The 16,184-nt window shown below is 48.4% G+C and overlaps 1 protein-coding gene across 9 annotated transcripts in view; it reads right to left on the reverse strand.

Annotated features, from left to right (window-relative positions):
- Positions 1-16,184, reverse strand: part of RGS3 (regulator of G protein signaling 3) — a 133,548-nt gene that overhangs the window by 92,683 nt on the left and 24,681 nt on the right. For 4 of the 9 annotated variants that reach the window (XM_077968301.1, XM_015117029.3, XM_077968300.1 and 1 more), the window contains 3 exons: positions 7,529-7,589; positions 5,965-6,055; positions 5,289-5,344 (listed from right to left, as the gene is read on the reverse strand). In XM_077968301.1, the coding sequence (XP_077824427.1) occupies positions 5,289-5,344; positions 5,965-6,055; positions 7,529-7,567 (186 nt within the window). In that variant the 5' untranslated portion in view covers positions 7,568-7,589. Of the gene's footprint in view, positions 1-1,790; positions 2,061-5,288; positions 5,345-5,964; positions 6,056-7,528; positions 7,590-16,184 lie in introns of those variants that run through there. The other 5 variants (XM_028834959.2, XM_077968302.1, XM_015117033.3 and 2 more) reach the window with 4 other exon arrangements.

A 16,184-nucleotide genomic window follows, 5' to 3' on the forward strand; every position in this document is an offset into this window, starting at 1 on the left:
CATCTCCTAGTTCGGAGGAAGCAGAATTTATGCTCTGTCCACCATGATCACTGACCACATTGAGAAGGTAGTGTCCAAAGAACCTGACCATCCCTGCAGCCCCCAGGGAAACGAGTACACCCATTTTACAGAAAGGAGATAAGACCCCAAGTGCCACCCCCTCCACCCTCCTGCTCTCCGCCCTGCTCTGACTAGGAGGTGAAGGGAGCAGCCCTGCCCCGAGTCCTTGGCAGCTTCTGACAGAGCCTGTCCTTCCTGCGGGTGGTTCTCACTCTTTCCTGTCCAGGGCGGGAACAGCCACTGCTCCCAGGTCTCACCCATGCCAGCCCCTCACTTCTGCTCTCCTGCCTAGTTTCTGCTCCTCTGTCCTGCCTAGACTGTAATCCCCAAATGCTGCCATGTATTAAACATCTCCTAGATAGATATGCACAGCAGACACTGAGCCAGGCTCTTCGCACACATCATCCCATTCACTCCCACGGCACCATCGCTGGATTTCATTATCCCTATTTTACTGACTAGGAGATAAAGGCTCAGAGAGGAACAGTGACTTGCTCAAAAGCTGCAGCTAAAGAGGAGCAGAGCTAGATTTGAGCTCAGACCTGACCAAAAGCTTGCTGCTCTCAATTCTGCACTGGTTTCTAACACAGAAACCATCTTGAACTCTGAGTCCCTGAGCCCTAGGTCTAGCCCACAATTGCTCCTGGCCCCACTCTGATGGCGAGCATGCCCCATCTTCTAGCCCATAGCCCCAAGGTGACCAAGAACTTCTAGATGTCCCATCCAGTGCTCTGTCTCACCACCCTGTCATCCAGATGCTAGTGTCACAGGGGCTGCTTTTCCCAGCTCCAGGAGGGCAGGAAACACAGAGTGGGGCCTGCAGGGCAGAGCCTGAGAGCTGGGGAGGGCTAGAGAGAGAATACTGGGTCCCCTAGCAGGCAGGTGGCGGGGGAGCAGAGGCCCCTCTGGGCATCCTCCTGGGACCTAAGCACTGCCTGTCAGAGGAGTCAGGACCCACAGTCCAGTCTGGTCATTAAAACAAATAGAGGGGCTTCTCTATGTGATTTTTTAAAAATCAGAACAATTTCAGAACTCCCTTCCAGATTAGATATCACTTGCCTTCACCATCCCGGATCCCATTCCTATTTTATTTTATGAGAAAAAATGGTCCATCGTAGTTCTAGAAGAGACACAGGGGGGCTAATGGGATCATCATGGCCCACTCTGCCCCCTTTCCAAGACCGGAGGCTGAGGCCAAACCCTCACTGTAAAGTTGGATTCCAAAGCCAAAGGAATCCTGAGCCATAGTGAGGCATCAGCAGCAGGGGGGAGGAAAGTTATATGTATGTACATAAACACAAAAACACCCGACCTCACATACGAGCACACGCCAACACACACACACACAGGGGGCAGAATGGGCACTGCTGTCCCGTCAGAAGCAGGAAAGTGAGCAAAAATACAAACTCCGCTCCCAGCTGCTCTGCAACCACGGCATTTTCAATCTCACACCCACAGCCCCTCCCCAAATAAAAAGAACAGAAAGCTAGCTGGATTATCTCACCAAAAACACCACCCAGCCAGTGGTTAGTACTCCACACAGAGCTGGGCCCTAAAGGGGCCTTGGGTCCAGCTCCTGCCTCTATCCTCCTCCCCATATCCAAGTGAGCCTGCAGGGAGCAGGAGGGGGTAACAGAAGACCTTGTTGGGAGCGAGATCCTGCTCTGATGGTCCCTCTACCCCCACCCCTGAACACTCCACAGGCTCCCCACAAGAGGCCAAGCACCCACCTGGCGGTAGCGGCGCTCCGAGCACACCTTGCAGAGCCCATTGAAGCGGTTCATGGCTGCGGGTCCTGCCTTGGCTGCTGCCCCATGAAAACCCAGCTCTCCCCCAGCAGTGGGAGCCCACACTGGACCCGTCAGCCTGGCATGAGCACCCTGGGAAGCCCGCCCTACAGAAGAATGGCAGGAAATCACCTCTCACCTCCCCAAGCCCTGTCTGTGCTGTGTGCCTCTGCACGATAAGCCTGAAGGCTTCCTGAAACCTCAGAATGACAAGGAAGAGGGAGAGTTTTATATTAAAATTCCTGTCAACTAGTTAGTATTCCCCGGGCCCGGCGGGGAGAGGGCGCCTTTGTTCTGGCTGCATTCTCTGCCATGGGCCACTTTGTGATTCCAGTGTTCTCACAAACACCCCTCACTGGAGGAGAACCCAGGCAGAAAACGCAGCTGCTCTATAACAACACCTCCTCCCCCTGCAAGTCCCAGGGTCCCTACTGGAAATCCAGGAGACTACCCCAGCCTAAAGAATCCCAGGACACCTTGGGGGGTTACACTCACAGACATCCCATCTCCAGACAGGGAACATAAAACATTTGGAGTCTGAAGACCTGCCTGCCACTTGGAAACTACTTAAAAGTCAGTTTCAGCCAGGTGCAGTGGCTCATGCCTATAATCTCAACACTTTGGGAGGCCGAGGCAGGTGGATCACTTGGGGTCAGGAGTTCGAGACCAGCCTGGTCAACATGGTAAAACCTTGTCTCTACTTTAAAAATACAAAAATTAGCTGGGTGTGGTGGCAGGCACCTGTAGTCCTAGCTACTCAGGAGGCTGAGGCAGGAGAATCACTTGAACCCAGGAGGCAGAGGTTGCAGTGAGCTGAGATCATGCCACAGCACTCCAGCCTGAGCGACAGAGCAAGACTCTGTCTCAAAAAACAAAAAAGTCAATTTATTTGTCTTTTGTCCATGGAAGTGGGTTGCTGTCAGGATCTGGTGATACATGGACCATGAAGTCAAATGTAGAAGGGATTTCCAGGCCATCAGACAATCCAGCCTCCTCATCTTACTGACAAACAAACTGAGGCCTGGAGAGGTTATGATCAAACAGCAGGGCAGTGTGGGGCTAGGACCAGAACCCGGGTCCTATTTCCTGCCTGGCAGTCTCAGGATAGCATCCTGCAGAGTAGCACATGGTGAGCCCAGCTGCTTTTGCCCATCTCAGAGCCCCTGGGGAAGCCCAGCCATGCACTCAAGTCCTTGATGACAGAGGGTTCCTTGGTTCAGCCCAGCTTTTGTTGCTGTGTGACTGTGGGCAGGTCACCCAGGTTTCTGGGCCTCCATCTCCCCACCTGCACAGCACAGGAGCTGAAGAGATGGACTCCGGGGGCTCTCCCCGAGCCACAGCCAAGCCTCTGACAAGGACACCTTCTTTGCTGAGTCCCACAGACATCTCTGAGCACACAAGCTCAGGAAAATCCAATACACCTCAGAAAAAGGCCCCCAGGGGCTTGAGGCCTGTGTGCAGAATCCAGCATGCAGCAGGATTTTACAAGCCACCAAGAAACCTATGATGCTGGAGGAAGCAAAGATGGTGTTGACACCCATGTAATTTCCATGAATCATGAGGGAGACCCCCTGATCACCATGCTCTCTGTGCGTGGCAAGTAGAGAGACAGGGGGAAAGGTCTTTGCAGTTCCCCACAGAAGGCAGAGGAAAGCTTCTCAACTAATGAAGCCACAGAAAACAAATCTGACAAGTTACTCCTGGCAAGTTTCTCTGTCTAACCCAGTCGCAGCTAGACACATGTGCCTGGTAAACTGAAATTACTTAAAACTAAAGTTGACACTCAGTTCCCCAGTCACACCAGCCACATTACAAGTGCTCAGTAGCCACAGGTGGCAGGTGGTCACCACACCGGCCAGCACAGCTCTAGACTGCTCCATGGGGCAGGGCCTTGGACAGGTCCAGAAATGCATCCCAGCACCCAGCACAGGGCCCAGCCCTAGGTGTAAATATTTAATGAATGATGAATAAGTGAATGACTTGAGTCAGTGAACGTGAAAATGTTTGGTACATTGTAATATGCCGATATTGTGTAATATGTAAGATACTATTAGGAACTACAGCAACGTAGTATATTCCCAGCTAGGCCATGCACAGGAGGCAGTGTGCCACAGCACACTGAAAAGGCAGCCAGCCCTCACTCAGAGCCTGCCTTCACCACCTGCCAGCTGTGTGGCCACGGAGAGGGCCTAATGCTCTGAACCGCATATGTCCCTCTCATCTGTGAGATGCCGAAGTAACACCTGCCTCAGAGTGGGCAGTTAAGATTAGGTAAAAGCACGTGGTATACAGGGGCTAATGAATTGCTGGGAGTTTGTTTTGGCTGGAATGCAGTGGTGCGATCTCGGCTCACTGTAACTTCCACCTCCCAGGTTCAAGCAATTCTTCTGCCTCAGCCTCCCAAGTAGCTGAGACTACAGGTGTGTGCCACCGTACCTGGCTAATTTTTGTATTTTTAGTAGAGACAGGGTTTCATCATATTGGCCAGGCTGGTCTTGAACTCATGACCTCAAGTGAGCCACCCACCTCAGCCTCCCAAAGTGCTGGAATTACAGGCATAAGCCACCATGGCCGGCCCTTTTTTTTTTTTTTTTTTTTTTTTTTTTTTAAATTGAGACAGAGTCTTGCTCTGTCGCCCAGGCTGGAATGATCTCTGCTCACTGCAACCTCCGCTGCCCGGGTTCAAGTGATTCTCCTGCCTCAGCCTCCCAAGTAGCTGAGACTACAGGCGCCCGCCACCATGTCTGGCTAACTTTTTTGTATTTTTGGTAGAGACAAGGTTTCACCATGTTGGCCAGGCTGGTCTTGAACTCCTGACCTCAGGTGATCACCTGCCTCAGCCTCCCAAAGTGCTGGGATCACAGGCGTGAGCCAGCATGCCTGGCCAAGTAATTCCCTCTCTTATTTGTTAAAGAAAACCATAGATCCCCTGCCATGCCCTGCAAAGAGATGGAATGAATTTTGGAGAATTCTCCCAACTCCTTATGTGAAAAAGGCTCCTTTCCAGACTTTAAGCCCTAATAGAGTGAGAACCCCTTGGTCTCAGGTTCAGAATCACAGCTGCCCCCTGACATCAAGCAGGTCTAACCTGAGAGGGTGATTCAGCCTCAGTCCCAGGGGAAGCAGGGGGCCAAGAAGGCCTGTGGGAAGGGGAGGACTCGGTTTCTAGAGGCCTAAAGTTAGTAAGATCCAGATGCTTGTATTTCCAGAGGTGGGTGCCTGGCCCTTTCCCCACCCCTGCCACAATCATGGATACCCCAAGAAGAGCATTTATTTCCTGTAATACATCTCAGGAAAGTCAAGAAATCATTCCTTCCAAGTGCATGACTTGCTGAGTTTCAAGCACCAAATGCTACCCCTTTAGGGGTTTCCTGGGCCCAGGGGCTGACAAGGAGGAGATCCAGCCTCTGGAGCAATGCCCTAGCTTGTCCCCACCCCTACCTTTAGTTTCTTCCCATTCTCAGCGTCCCCACCTCCTGGCATTCTCAACAGTGGGTCTGGAAGGCAACAGAACAGAATCAGAAAATGCCTGGTGGCATAGAAGGCTCCCCTCCTCAGACCACCCAGAGGACAGTGCTGGGAAACAGGCCCATGGGTTTGCCCAGGACCACTCCTGGCCTCAGGATGTGGGGACACCTGAGGCTCGATCCAGACAAGGACTCAGGAGCCAGGGCTGCATGTGGGAAAGGCAGAACATAGAAAAGGGCCATGAAATCTGTGTTTTGAGCCTCAGGGATCATGGCAGGACCTAAATACCCTGTCTGTAGAGGTGGGAATCCCAAGGTGAGCAAGGCAACCTGGGGGATCCCTGAGACATGGAGCTGGGAAGGAGCCACTGGGGAAGCATAAAGTACCCCACAAGCAAGGGAGCTAAACTACATGGGGTCAGGCCATAGCCTCTCCAATGAAAGTCTAACCAGACAAGCAGTGGAGGCATGGGCAAGAGGCTGCCTGCAGCGTGCACTCTAGCAAGTGCTCCTGAGAAGTCCCTGCACCCAGCAGGCTAATAGCAGCCTGGGTGGCAGGGGCCACCAAATATCAGAACTGATGCCACTATGCAGGAAAGGAGGGAGGGGGCAGGTCCTGGGAAGGGAAGCTGAAGGAGGTGTGCAGGTACCTCTCAGCGGCCGCAGTCGCCGCCTGGCCACCTTCAGGTGCTTGGTCCGGCCCAGGTGCTCCCCTAGGAGGTAGTACCAACCACTGATCTCCTGTCACGAGAGAAGGAATGACACACTCAGACACAGGAGGCAGAGGCACAGGTCAGGCAGCCACCAATCCCCCTCCAAAAGTAGCCACTGGACACCCTCCCACAGGAGAGAAAGACTCTCCAGCCTTCCTGCCCCTGAGCTGCCACACCTGTACCTCCAGGAAGCCTTCCACGATGCTCAGGGCAGAGCTGGCTCTCCCCTCTGCCGAATTCCCACAGCCTCTTATCCCTGGAGGACAACCATCTACTTGCCTGTCTCCCCCACTAAGTCGTGCACAGGCTCTTTGATGTGCCTTGCACTATGCCTGGTATACAGTAGGAGCCATATTTGTTGACAGAACAGAAGTGAAGGAGTGAAAGAGGGATGGAGAGGCCAAAAGGCATCCTGTGGCTCCTGAGCAGTCTCCAGGGGGAACATCTTTTCCAGGAGAACGAAGCCAAGGCTGCAGTCAAGAGAAGCTCTAGACCAGGCGTGGTGGCTCACACCTGTAATCCCAGCACTTTGGGAGGCCGAGACGGGTGGATCATCTGAGGTCAGCAGTTGGCGATCAGCCTGGCCAACATGGTGAAACCCTGTCTCTACTAAAAATACAAAAATTAGCCAGGCATGGTGGCAGGCACCTATAATCCCAGCTACTCAGGAGGCTGAGGCAGGAGAATTGCTTGAACCTGGGAGGCGGAGGTTGCAGCAAGCCAAGATCACACCACTGCACTCCAGCCTGGGCAACAGAGTGAGACTCCATCTCAAAAAAAAAAAAAAAAAAAAAAAAAAGAGAGAGAGAGAGAAGCTCTTTAGGACTCACAAGCAGGATAAAGGTTCCTCAGCCACCCACCCCAGGACACAAATCTGCGTGGCAGGTCATGCCACAGGCCACCAGGACATTTCCAGGGATGTGCAAAAGGAGTGCCCCCCACCCTCCACCTTCCAGTTCCGGGGGTCCAGTGCAGCAAAGAAATTGATAAGGGACCGGTGACCCAGAGCAAGGAGTCTTGGGTCCCAAAGAGTCCTCCTCCAGCCTGAAGGAAAGTTCCACAGAGGATGGTGCTGCTCACTCCATCCTTGAGCACCTGTTAGGCCCAGAAATATCAGGCCTGGTAGACACAAGAAGAGGACCCCTGGTACGGACCATGGGCGCACCTGGCCTTCATCTTCTGGGGCAGGCCCAGGAGTGCTCTGGGCCCCAAAGGATCTGCCAGTATCTTCAACAGCAGACACCAGACTCAGAGCCTCCTGGGAAGACTTGGGGCTGCCTAACAACTGCTCTCTGGCAAGACAAACCAAGAAGGGGACCCACACTCTCAGCTAGGCAGGTAACAAACACAGTGCTGCTATGCAGGCCACCCCACAGGCAACTGTCTCAGTGGGGCACCATCTCACAGAGAGAAGCCTTAATCAAGGGCTGACAGAGAAACCCTGCCTGTACCGGCCCGGTCCAGTTGGGATGATCCTGACAGAAGCGTCCTTAGGACCCACCTTCTCCGGAGTCAGGAGAGACTTCACCCCAAAGCTCATGCAGCCAATGAGTCCACTCTGTCTGGGAGAACAATTGAGGCTTGAGTCAGTACTTTTTGTTGGGCTCTATCGGGAGGTCCATTATCAAGTATAGCATGGGTTTGCCTGATGCACTGCAGTTTACAAAGCACTTTACCCGTATCATCACGTTTGAGCCTTCTAACTCTGTGAGGCAGGCTAGAGAGGAGCTATTATCTCCATTTTACAGAGGGAAAAATGGAGACTCAGAGTTGGTCCCTTTCCCAAGGTCATAGGACAAGTTCAACACTCCCTCTACCAAACACAAAAGCTCAGGGGTACTTCACGAGTTTTAACTGTTCTGGTGCTGGGTAGATCCGAAGAGCTGGTCCCCAGAGGGAACCTCCTTGCCCATATCAGTTGGTGATGCTCAGTGGAGAACAGTTATGGGACCTCAAGCTCAAGAAGTTTTGTCTCAGATCCAGGAAGGAGCTGAGCAGTTCTTAGATGGCTACACATCAAGATCCAAACCAACCTGACACAAAAGCTGCTGAGACCAATCTGACCTGGCCACCAGCAGGGCAGATAGGCATGGGCCAGGGTCACGCTTCATGGGGATGTCAGACTATGGCAAGGGGCTAAGTTCAATCTTCTTGGTTAAAAAGAATTCACAGCTGGGCACGGTGGCTCATGCCTGTAATGCCAGCACTTTGGGAGACATAGGCAGGCAGATCACTTTAGGTCAGGAGTTTGAGACCAGCCTGGCCAACATGGCGAAACCCTATCTCTACTAAAAATACAAAAATAGCACTACATGGTGGTGCATGCTTGTATCCTAGCTACTCAGGAGACTGAGGCAGGAGAATCACTTGAAAACAGGAGGTGGAGGTTGCAGCCTGGGTGACAGAGCCAAGACTTCGTCTCAAAAAAAAAAAGAAAAAAGAAAAGAAGAAAGAAGAATTCAGAGTTCCTGAAGAATGTCCACCATTGAGGCTCAATGTCCAATAATCAGGGAAGAAGAAAGAAGAAGAAGGAGGAGGAGGAGGAAGAGGAGGAGGAGGAGAAGGAGAAAGAGAAGAAGAATAATTCAGAGTTCCTGAAGAATGTCCATCGTTGAGGCTCAATGTCCAATAACCAGGGACTAAGATTTGGCAGCTTTCAATAATGATGGCATGGGCTGGGTGGAGTGGCTCACACCTGTAATCCAGCACTTTGGAAGGCATCACTTGAGCCCAGGAGTTTGAGACCAGCCTGGACAACATAGGGAGACACCATCTCTACAAAAAATTTTTAAAATAGCAGGGCATGGTGGCATGAGCCTGTAGCCCCAGCTACTGAGGAGGCTGAGGTAGGAGGATCACTTGAGCCTGGGAGGTCAAAGCTGCAGTGAGCTGTGATTGTGTGTTACTGTTCCTCCCTCTTGGGAAGTGGCCAACTCAGCACTAACAGGAGGCAGTTGCAGCGACACAGCGAGACCCTGTCTCAAAAAAATAATAATGATAACATCGATTAATATTAATAAAGTCCAAAAATATCTTGCTATTGTTAGAGAAAAGGAAGTTTACAAAGCTGTAAATTTAACGAGTAATGTGAGTTTAATGAGAAAGATACCCACAAAAATACTAACAATGGTTATATCTGGTAGATGGGATTACTAGGGGTTTAATTTTCTTTTATGGGTTTTCACTGTTTTCATACGGAACAAGTACCCTTTCTGTAATCAGGAAAAAAAAAAAGACAGTATCAGTCTACTTTTAAGGACTTTTATTGTGCCACAACCTGTTTTATCCTGACAGTAGGGTTTTTTTTTAATGTTATCTTTCTGTTCTCCTCTCTCTTACCCCATTCTCAACTTGGACTCCCTCACAGGTTGGTTTAATAACTATCAATCAAGAAACATCATGGATATTTAGGCTGGAGCATAACCCTGGAGGCTGGCTTCAATAGCTGGAGGACCCATATAGCTGAGAGATTTGGCATGTCCTATGGAAGGCACAATATCAAAGCCAAAGATGGAACAGGCTGCAGGATAGGTAGTAAACTCCCTAGAGATGCATTTTCCAGAACCTGGTCTAAGGGAAACCACTGCTAGAGCAGTGGTTCTAGCCAGAAGCGTACCACAAATCCACCTGAACAGCCTGTCTGAGGCATATGGCTCAGGACTTCTTCCTGAGCACCCAAAACTAGTTGGTCCAAGGTGGGGTTTGAGCATGGGAGCCTGGAGAAAGCTTTCCAGTGGATCCTGCCAAACACCCACTTACACCTGCCCCAGTCAAAGACCAGTGATCTAGAAGGTCTTGATAAAGACATATTGTTCAGATTCTCTGGAAAGGGTGGCAGCTTACCACCTGACAGTCCTAAGCAAAACAAAACTAGCTTCTCAAAGGCAGCCAAGTCAAGCGAGGGATGGGGAGGCAGGATGCCAGGGGATTGTTCCTCAAACCTGGTCCACCTGCCTGCAAACCCATGCTCTGCCCCATGGCCCAGGGCTGAGGCCCCTGCTTCTGGCTGTCTCTTAACAGCTGCTCTCAGTTCATCACTCCTCCTGCTCCCAGTTCCTCCAGCCTTGGCTCCACCTGCTCTCTTCTTCCTTGCCTCTCTCATCATCCAAGGCTTTATTAATAACCTATTCAAAAGGGACAATGCGCTAACCCCAATAAAACGACCCTTCCATATCCACCTCCCCAGCCCACCACCAAAAACAAATACTCCTCCCCCTTGGGAAGTAGCCAAGTCGGCACCAATAGGAGGCAGTTGCAGTGACTATCATATCTGAGCTGCCATTCCAGAAAAGCCTTGGCAAGACTTTGCCAAAGTCCTCAAACCGATTTCATTTTATTTGTCACACATTTGAGAGAAATCCAGCTGCTATCCAGGTGCCCACACAACTCTGCTGTACACTTCTTTCCTACTGGGTAGGGCTGAAACTTTCAAAGTCTCCAGGCCAATGCATTAGCTCGGCAGCCTCTCTCTGCTCTTCACTAAGTGAAATTTTCATTCCCTGTTGTTTAGAGAATGTTAAATGGTTAATAGCCTCCCTTGAGTTTTACTTCCTGTTAAGGGGCCTCCTATGATTTCACGATAACTCAGGCAGGGTAAATTGCCACAATTAACATCCATAAGCAGGAACCTCTCTCTAAGTGTTCTTCAATTAGCTATTTCTTACGCCTGCTTTTGAAAAATCTTTGGAGGAAGAAAGACTTCTTTTAAAGCAACCTAAGTATATGACAATACAGCAGTCAGTTTATTAACTTGGGAACTAGCACTCACCCTGAGGAGTGCCTGAACTCTCACTAGATGCAAAGTCTCCAGAACCAAGCCCTGGTTAATTCTGACTACCAATCCCTCAGCTCTGGGCTTGGTGCACTTAGTGAAGGCTTGACAAATGGATGAATCTATCACGCCCATGGTTGGCAGGCACTGGGCAAGGGGCCACAGTGTTAAGGAAACAAAACAAACATCCAGGAATTTAAATAGCAGTTCAAGACAGCAATACAGGGGATGTCACAAGACAGGGTGAGATTGACAGATGAACAGTGCAGGCAACATATTCTGAAGGTTCGGGAACACAAGAGGTAGCTTCGGGCTGAGAGGCTGGAAGAAGACCTATGAATTGAGCCAGAGAGAATGAAGAGCATTTTGGGCAGAGGGAACAGCCAGTATAAAGGCTTAGAAGTAACTTCATGCAGCACATATGGGGAATAGTATTCAGTTTACTTTTGAGCATAGGGTTGCAGACTCATTACAAGATGAAAAAAATCTATTATTTTTTGAGGAAAGGCACTTTAGTTCTCCCTCTCAGGTAAACTATTTCTCTTATAGGGTTATACCATTTAATCCTAATTGATTTTGAATTTGATGACTTAAATTGAACTTAGATTTTTCCATTCACTTTTTCCTTAAGCTCAGTACCCATTGCTGGTCACAAGCTTTCTAACATTAGGCCACTGTACTTGGCACTGAAATCTCATTTATAAAACAGATTAAAGGACAGTGTACACTTACAGTGCCTGGGACAGTGCAGGGCAAATCACAAGCAGAATCTCCTTAAATGTAGCTACGATTAGCATAAAAGATTATGCCCTGACCAGGCGTGGTGGCTCATGCCTGTAATCCCAGCACTTTGGGAGGCCAAGGCAGGCAGATCACTTGAGGTCAGGAGTTTGAGATCAGCCTGGCCAACATGGTGAAACCCTGTCTCTACTAAAAATACAAAATCAGCCGGGCGTGGTGGCATGCGCCTGTAATCCCAGCTACTCGGGAGGCTGAGGCAGAAGAATCCCTTGAACCCAGGAGGTAGAGGTTTCAGCGAGGTAAGATTGCGCCATTCCACTCCAGCCTGGGTAACAGAGAGAGACTTCATCTCAAAAAAAAAAAAAAAGATGATGTCCTTGGCTGGGCATGGTGGCTCATGCCTGTAATCCCAGCACTTTGGGAGGCCAAGGCAGGTGGATCACCTGAGGTCAGGAGCTCGAGACCAGCCTGGCCAACATAGTGAAACCCCATCTCTACTAAAAACACAAAAATCAGCCAGGCATGGTGGCGTGCACCTGTAGTCCCAGCTACTTGGGAGGCTGAGGCAGGAGAATCGCTAGAACTTGGGAGACAGAGGTTGCAGTGAGCTGAGATCATGCACAAGAGTGAAACTCCGTCTCAAAAAAAAAAAATTACTTAAAAAAAAGATTATGTCCTTTAATTACATATATATAATGTTCTTTAATTATATATATAATTAATGTTCTTTAATTTTATATAATTAATATAATAATATGTAAAGAATTGTATATTATATATAATTTTATACCAATATACAATTATAATTAAGTTATATATAATTATATATACCAATATATAATTATAATTAAGTTATAATTATATTTTATATTTTATATAATTTATAATAATATAATATATATTGAAGATAATCTTTGGAGGTATAAATATAATACATATATGCATTTTTTACCTTAGTACATAACATTATAATTCTCTCCAAGTCTGTTCCCTGGCCACAAATTCTGAAAATGCTACGATTAATACTAGAAGCTTCAATTTGGCTTTCGCCGTATTATCAAACAGAATTTTTAAATAGCTGAGTTCCATATTCAATGGCATACTGAGGAATTACTATTAATTTTTAAGTGTGATAATGTCATCATGATTATTTTTTAAAGCCATCTTTTAGAAATATATACTGATGAGATGAGGTTTTAAAATAATTAAATTTGCTTTAAAATAATTCACTGGAGAAGGGGAAAGTGGATGGGTGTAAATGAAATAAGATTGGCCATATATTGATAATTGATGAAACTGTGCTATGGGTATATGAGGGTTTATTATATGATACTTTGTACCTCTGCATGCATTTGAAAGAGCCTATAAAAAAGCTCACAGAACCTTGAAGCTGAAAGAAACATTAGTGATCACTGCATTTTACAGACAAGGAAATTGAGGCTCAGCATGGGAAAGGGACTGACCCGTGGTCACACAGCTAGTCAAAGCTAAGCCAAAATCGACTGTGCTGAGGCCTGGTTCTCCTCAGTTCCCACTGTGATCACCATGATGAACTGAAATCATCTGGCCCTCCCCAGAACTTCTTTGTAGATCATCTTGTTCTCTAATACAAGTTCACAGCCATCCCCGGAAGGATAGTGAGGATTAGCGAAACAGACGCTTTCCTGTTATCTCCTATCAGTTTCAAAAGGTGACCACCACACATTTGGCTGAATAATTTACATAAAACTCCACTATAAATTCTGCAGTAGCTCATGTCTGTAATCCTAGCACTTTGGGAGGCTGAGGCAGGAGGAGCACTTGCAGCCAGGAGTTGGAGACCAGCCTGGGCAACATAGCTAGGCATCGTCTCCACAAAAGCAAAAAAAATTTAATTAGCTGGGTGTGGTGACATGCACCTGTAGTCCCAGTTACTCAGGAGGCTGAGGCTGGAGGATCATTTGAGCCCAGGAGTTTGAGGCAGCAGTAAGCTCTAATCAAACCACTGCACTCTAGCCTAGGTGACAGAGTGAGATCCTGTCTCAATCAATCAAACAATCAGTCAATGAAACTACACTATAAATGCAATGAGAAGCAGCCTGAGTCCTGAGGAGCAAGCATACTGACACAGAAAGAGTATGTTCTGGAGTCATTTATCATCCATGTGAGATGGTCAAGTGTACTGTAATGTGGCTACAAGAACCTGGGCTTGGCGTCAGCTTGCCTGCATTTACATCTTGTTTTCATGGCACCCTATCTGTGTTACCTTAGGCAAGTTACCTAACGCCCCGTGCCTGTTTCCTCACCTATAAAAGAACAGTAATAATAATACCTACCTCTTATGGTGTTGTGAGGGTTAAATTGGATAATGTGTGCCATGTGCTTAATGTCTGTTACATAACCTCAAGCAAGTGCCTCGGCTTTCATAAGCCTCAGTTTCCTCTTCTCTAAAGAGAGGGGCAATAATAATTCCTACCTCTCAGGATCATGATGAGGATAAAATGAGGTAATGTATGTAAAGTGCTTGGCACAGAGAAGAATTCCGTAAATGTTTGTTTCCTTCCTTCCACAACTGTCTTTCATGTTGATAAGTTGAATGTCCGTCCTTCGGAGAGGCACAATTTGATTTGAGAGCATTCAGCAGAGCCGAAGTTTCCTGCAATCACTCTGTCTGCCTCCTCCAGCTCAGAGGCCTTCTTGCTCCGAAATGGATCAACAAAGGACAGAGGATGAGGAGAGTGCAAGGAGGCCGGGCCAGCCTGCATACTGCTCACAGCTTCACAGGCCCCTCTGCTCCAAAGGCCCTGATCCTCTTGAGCTTCAGGCTGGGACTGTGACTGTGAGTTTGGCTGTATTTTCTTTAATAAGGCATCTCACTTTCCCAAAATAGGCAACACGTGGAGACACTGCCCCATGATGCTGACTCACTTTCCCTGGCCTCATTCTCTTTTCCAAAAACCATGAAGGGCATGACTGGCTCCTTCTCCAGCAGTTTGGTGCCTGCTTCCACCCAAAGGGCTTGCTGGGTGTCCATGTGCCTCTCTGACACTCTGCTGTCTCCTTCAGGACCTTCCCTTCATTGGCCTGTCCCTTCAAAGACAGGGATCAGACCCTTGGTCCTTAGCACTTGATGTTCTTCCTTGACATCTCACTTGCTCAGAATTTCACCCACTGCCTTCCTGCTTGTGGCTCCCATCTCTCTGTCTCCCAAGTTACAGGTAGGCAAAGACAAGCCCTCCTTCACAGCTCTGACCTGGCTCCCCTCCAAGCACCTGCATCTCACCGTATCCCAAGCTGACTCACCTCCACCTCCAGTAACTGTCTTAGGTGGAGACACCGCCAGCCACCCAGGAGTTACCCTTGACTTCTCACACTGCTCTCACAGCCAAATCACCACTAAACACTACTGATTTAATCTCCTAAATATGGCCTGAGTCTGTTTTCCCCTCCCTAGCCCCAAAGCCTCTCTCTCACCCCAACCTTCCAAAGACCTACCAACGCGATAGATCTAGAATGTGCATCCGTCATTCCCTGGCTCGACACACTTCAGTATCTCCCAATGGCCAGACATTCCCAAACACCAAAGTGGCTGCAGGAGGTTCACCCTGCAAACATGTTTAAATGCAGATTTCTCAGCCCTGCCCATGAAGAGTTGGATGTAATTAATCTGACATGGCACCTGAGAATCCAGGTTCCTGACAAGCATCCCAAGGAATTCTGATGCATATCCAGGATCGAGAACCACCGGCCCTTAGGAGAAACCTCACACTCCAAAGAGAATCTACAGAATCATCTGACTTGGCTTACACCAACCTCTTCAGCTAATCTTTAGCCAGTCCCTACTTTGTACTTAACCTTCCAGCAACATCAATGAGTTTACAGATCCCTCCTCACTCCACTCTTGCCCTGCCCTCTCTACTTTACTGGCTCTTTCTTCTGTCCTTTCACCTGTCCTCCCATGAGTCAGTACAGTGTTGAGAGGAAGGACCCCGGGGTCCGACTGCCTGGATTCCATCCCGGCTGTATTGTTAACTGGCTGTATGACCTTAGGCAAATTCCTAACCTCTCAAAACTTTAGTTTCCTCTTCTGAAAACTTAGGACAAAACCATACTCTTCTTAGAGTTGCTGTAAGAATTAAATGAGATTTTTAATCTGCACTGTTAACCCCTGGCTCTAGGTCAGCACTCAGTCAGCCATTGCTCTTGTTATTAACATGATGTCCCCCTCCTCACTCTCAGCTCCAAGTCTCTATCAGTGATCCAATAGGAAAGTCTTTGACCCTATGCATGCATCCCCAGCATGTTGTTGCCACAGTGATACCCAGGAAATGGCAGCTGGATGGATGGATGAATGAATGAATGAATGAGGTTTATTATACTATACTACCCTATGATGAAAAGTGGATACTTTATTAAAAAGGAAATCCTTCATTTTGTAGATTAAATGCACCCTGACTTTAAAATCATATTAGCTAATAACATTTAGGGTACTAAAGAGCATTGAACCCAAAAATGTTTTCCAGGTCTCAGATGTTGACTTGAGCTGATTTTCATTCACGGAAGCCCCTTTTCAGTCACCATTCAGTGATGTGATTGCTCCACAAATGATCCTGACAATGGGGTATCCCAGATTCGTTATGCTGCACCAGCCAAATGAGCCACTGCC

This window comes from Macaca mulatta, chromosome 15 (assembly GCF_049350105.2).
Source record: "Macaca mulatta isolate MMU2019108-1 chromosome 15, T2T-MMU8v2.0, whole genome shotgun sequence".
Taxonomy (NCBI): Eukaryota; Metazoa; Chordata; class Mammalia; order Primates; family Cercopithecidae; genus Macaca; species Macaca mulatta.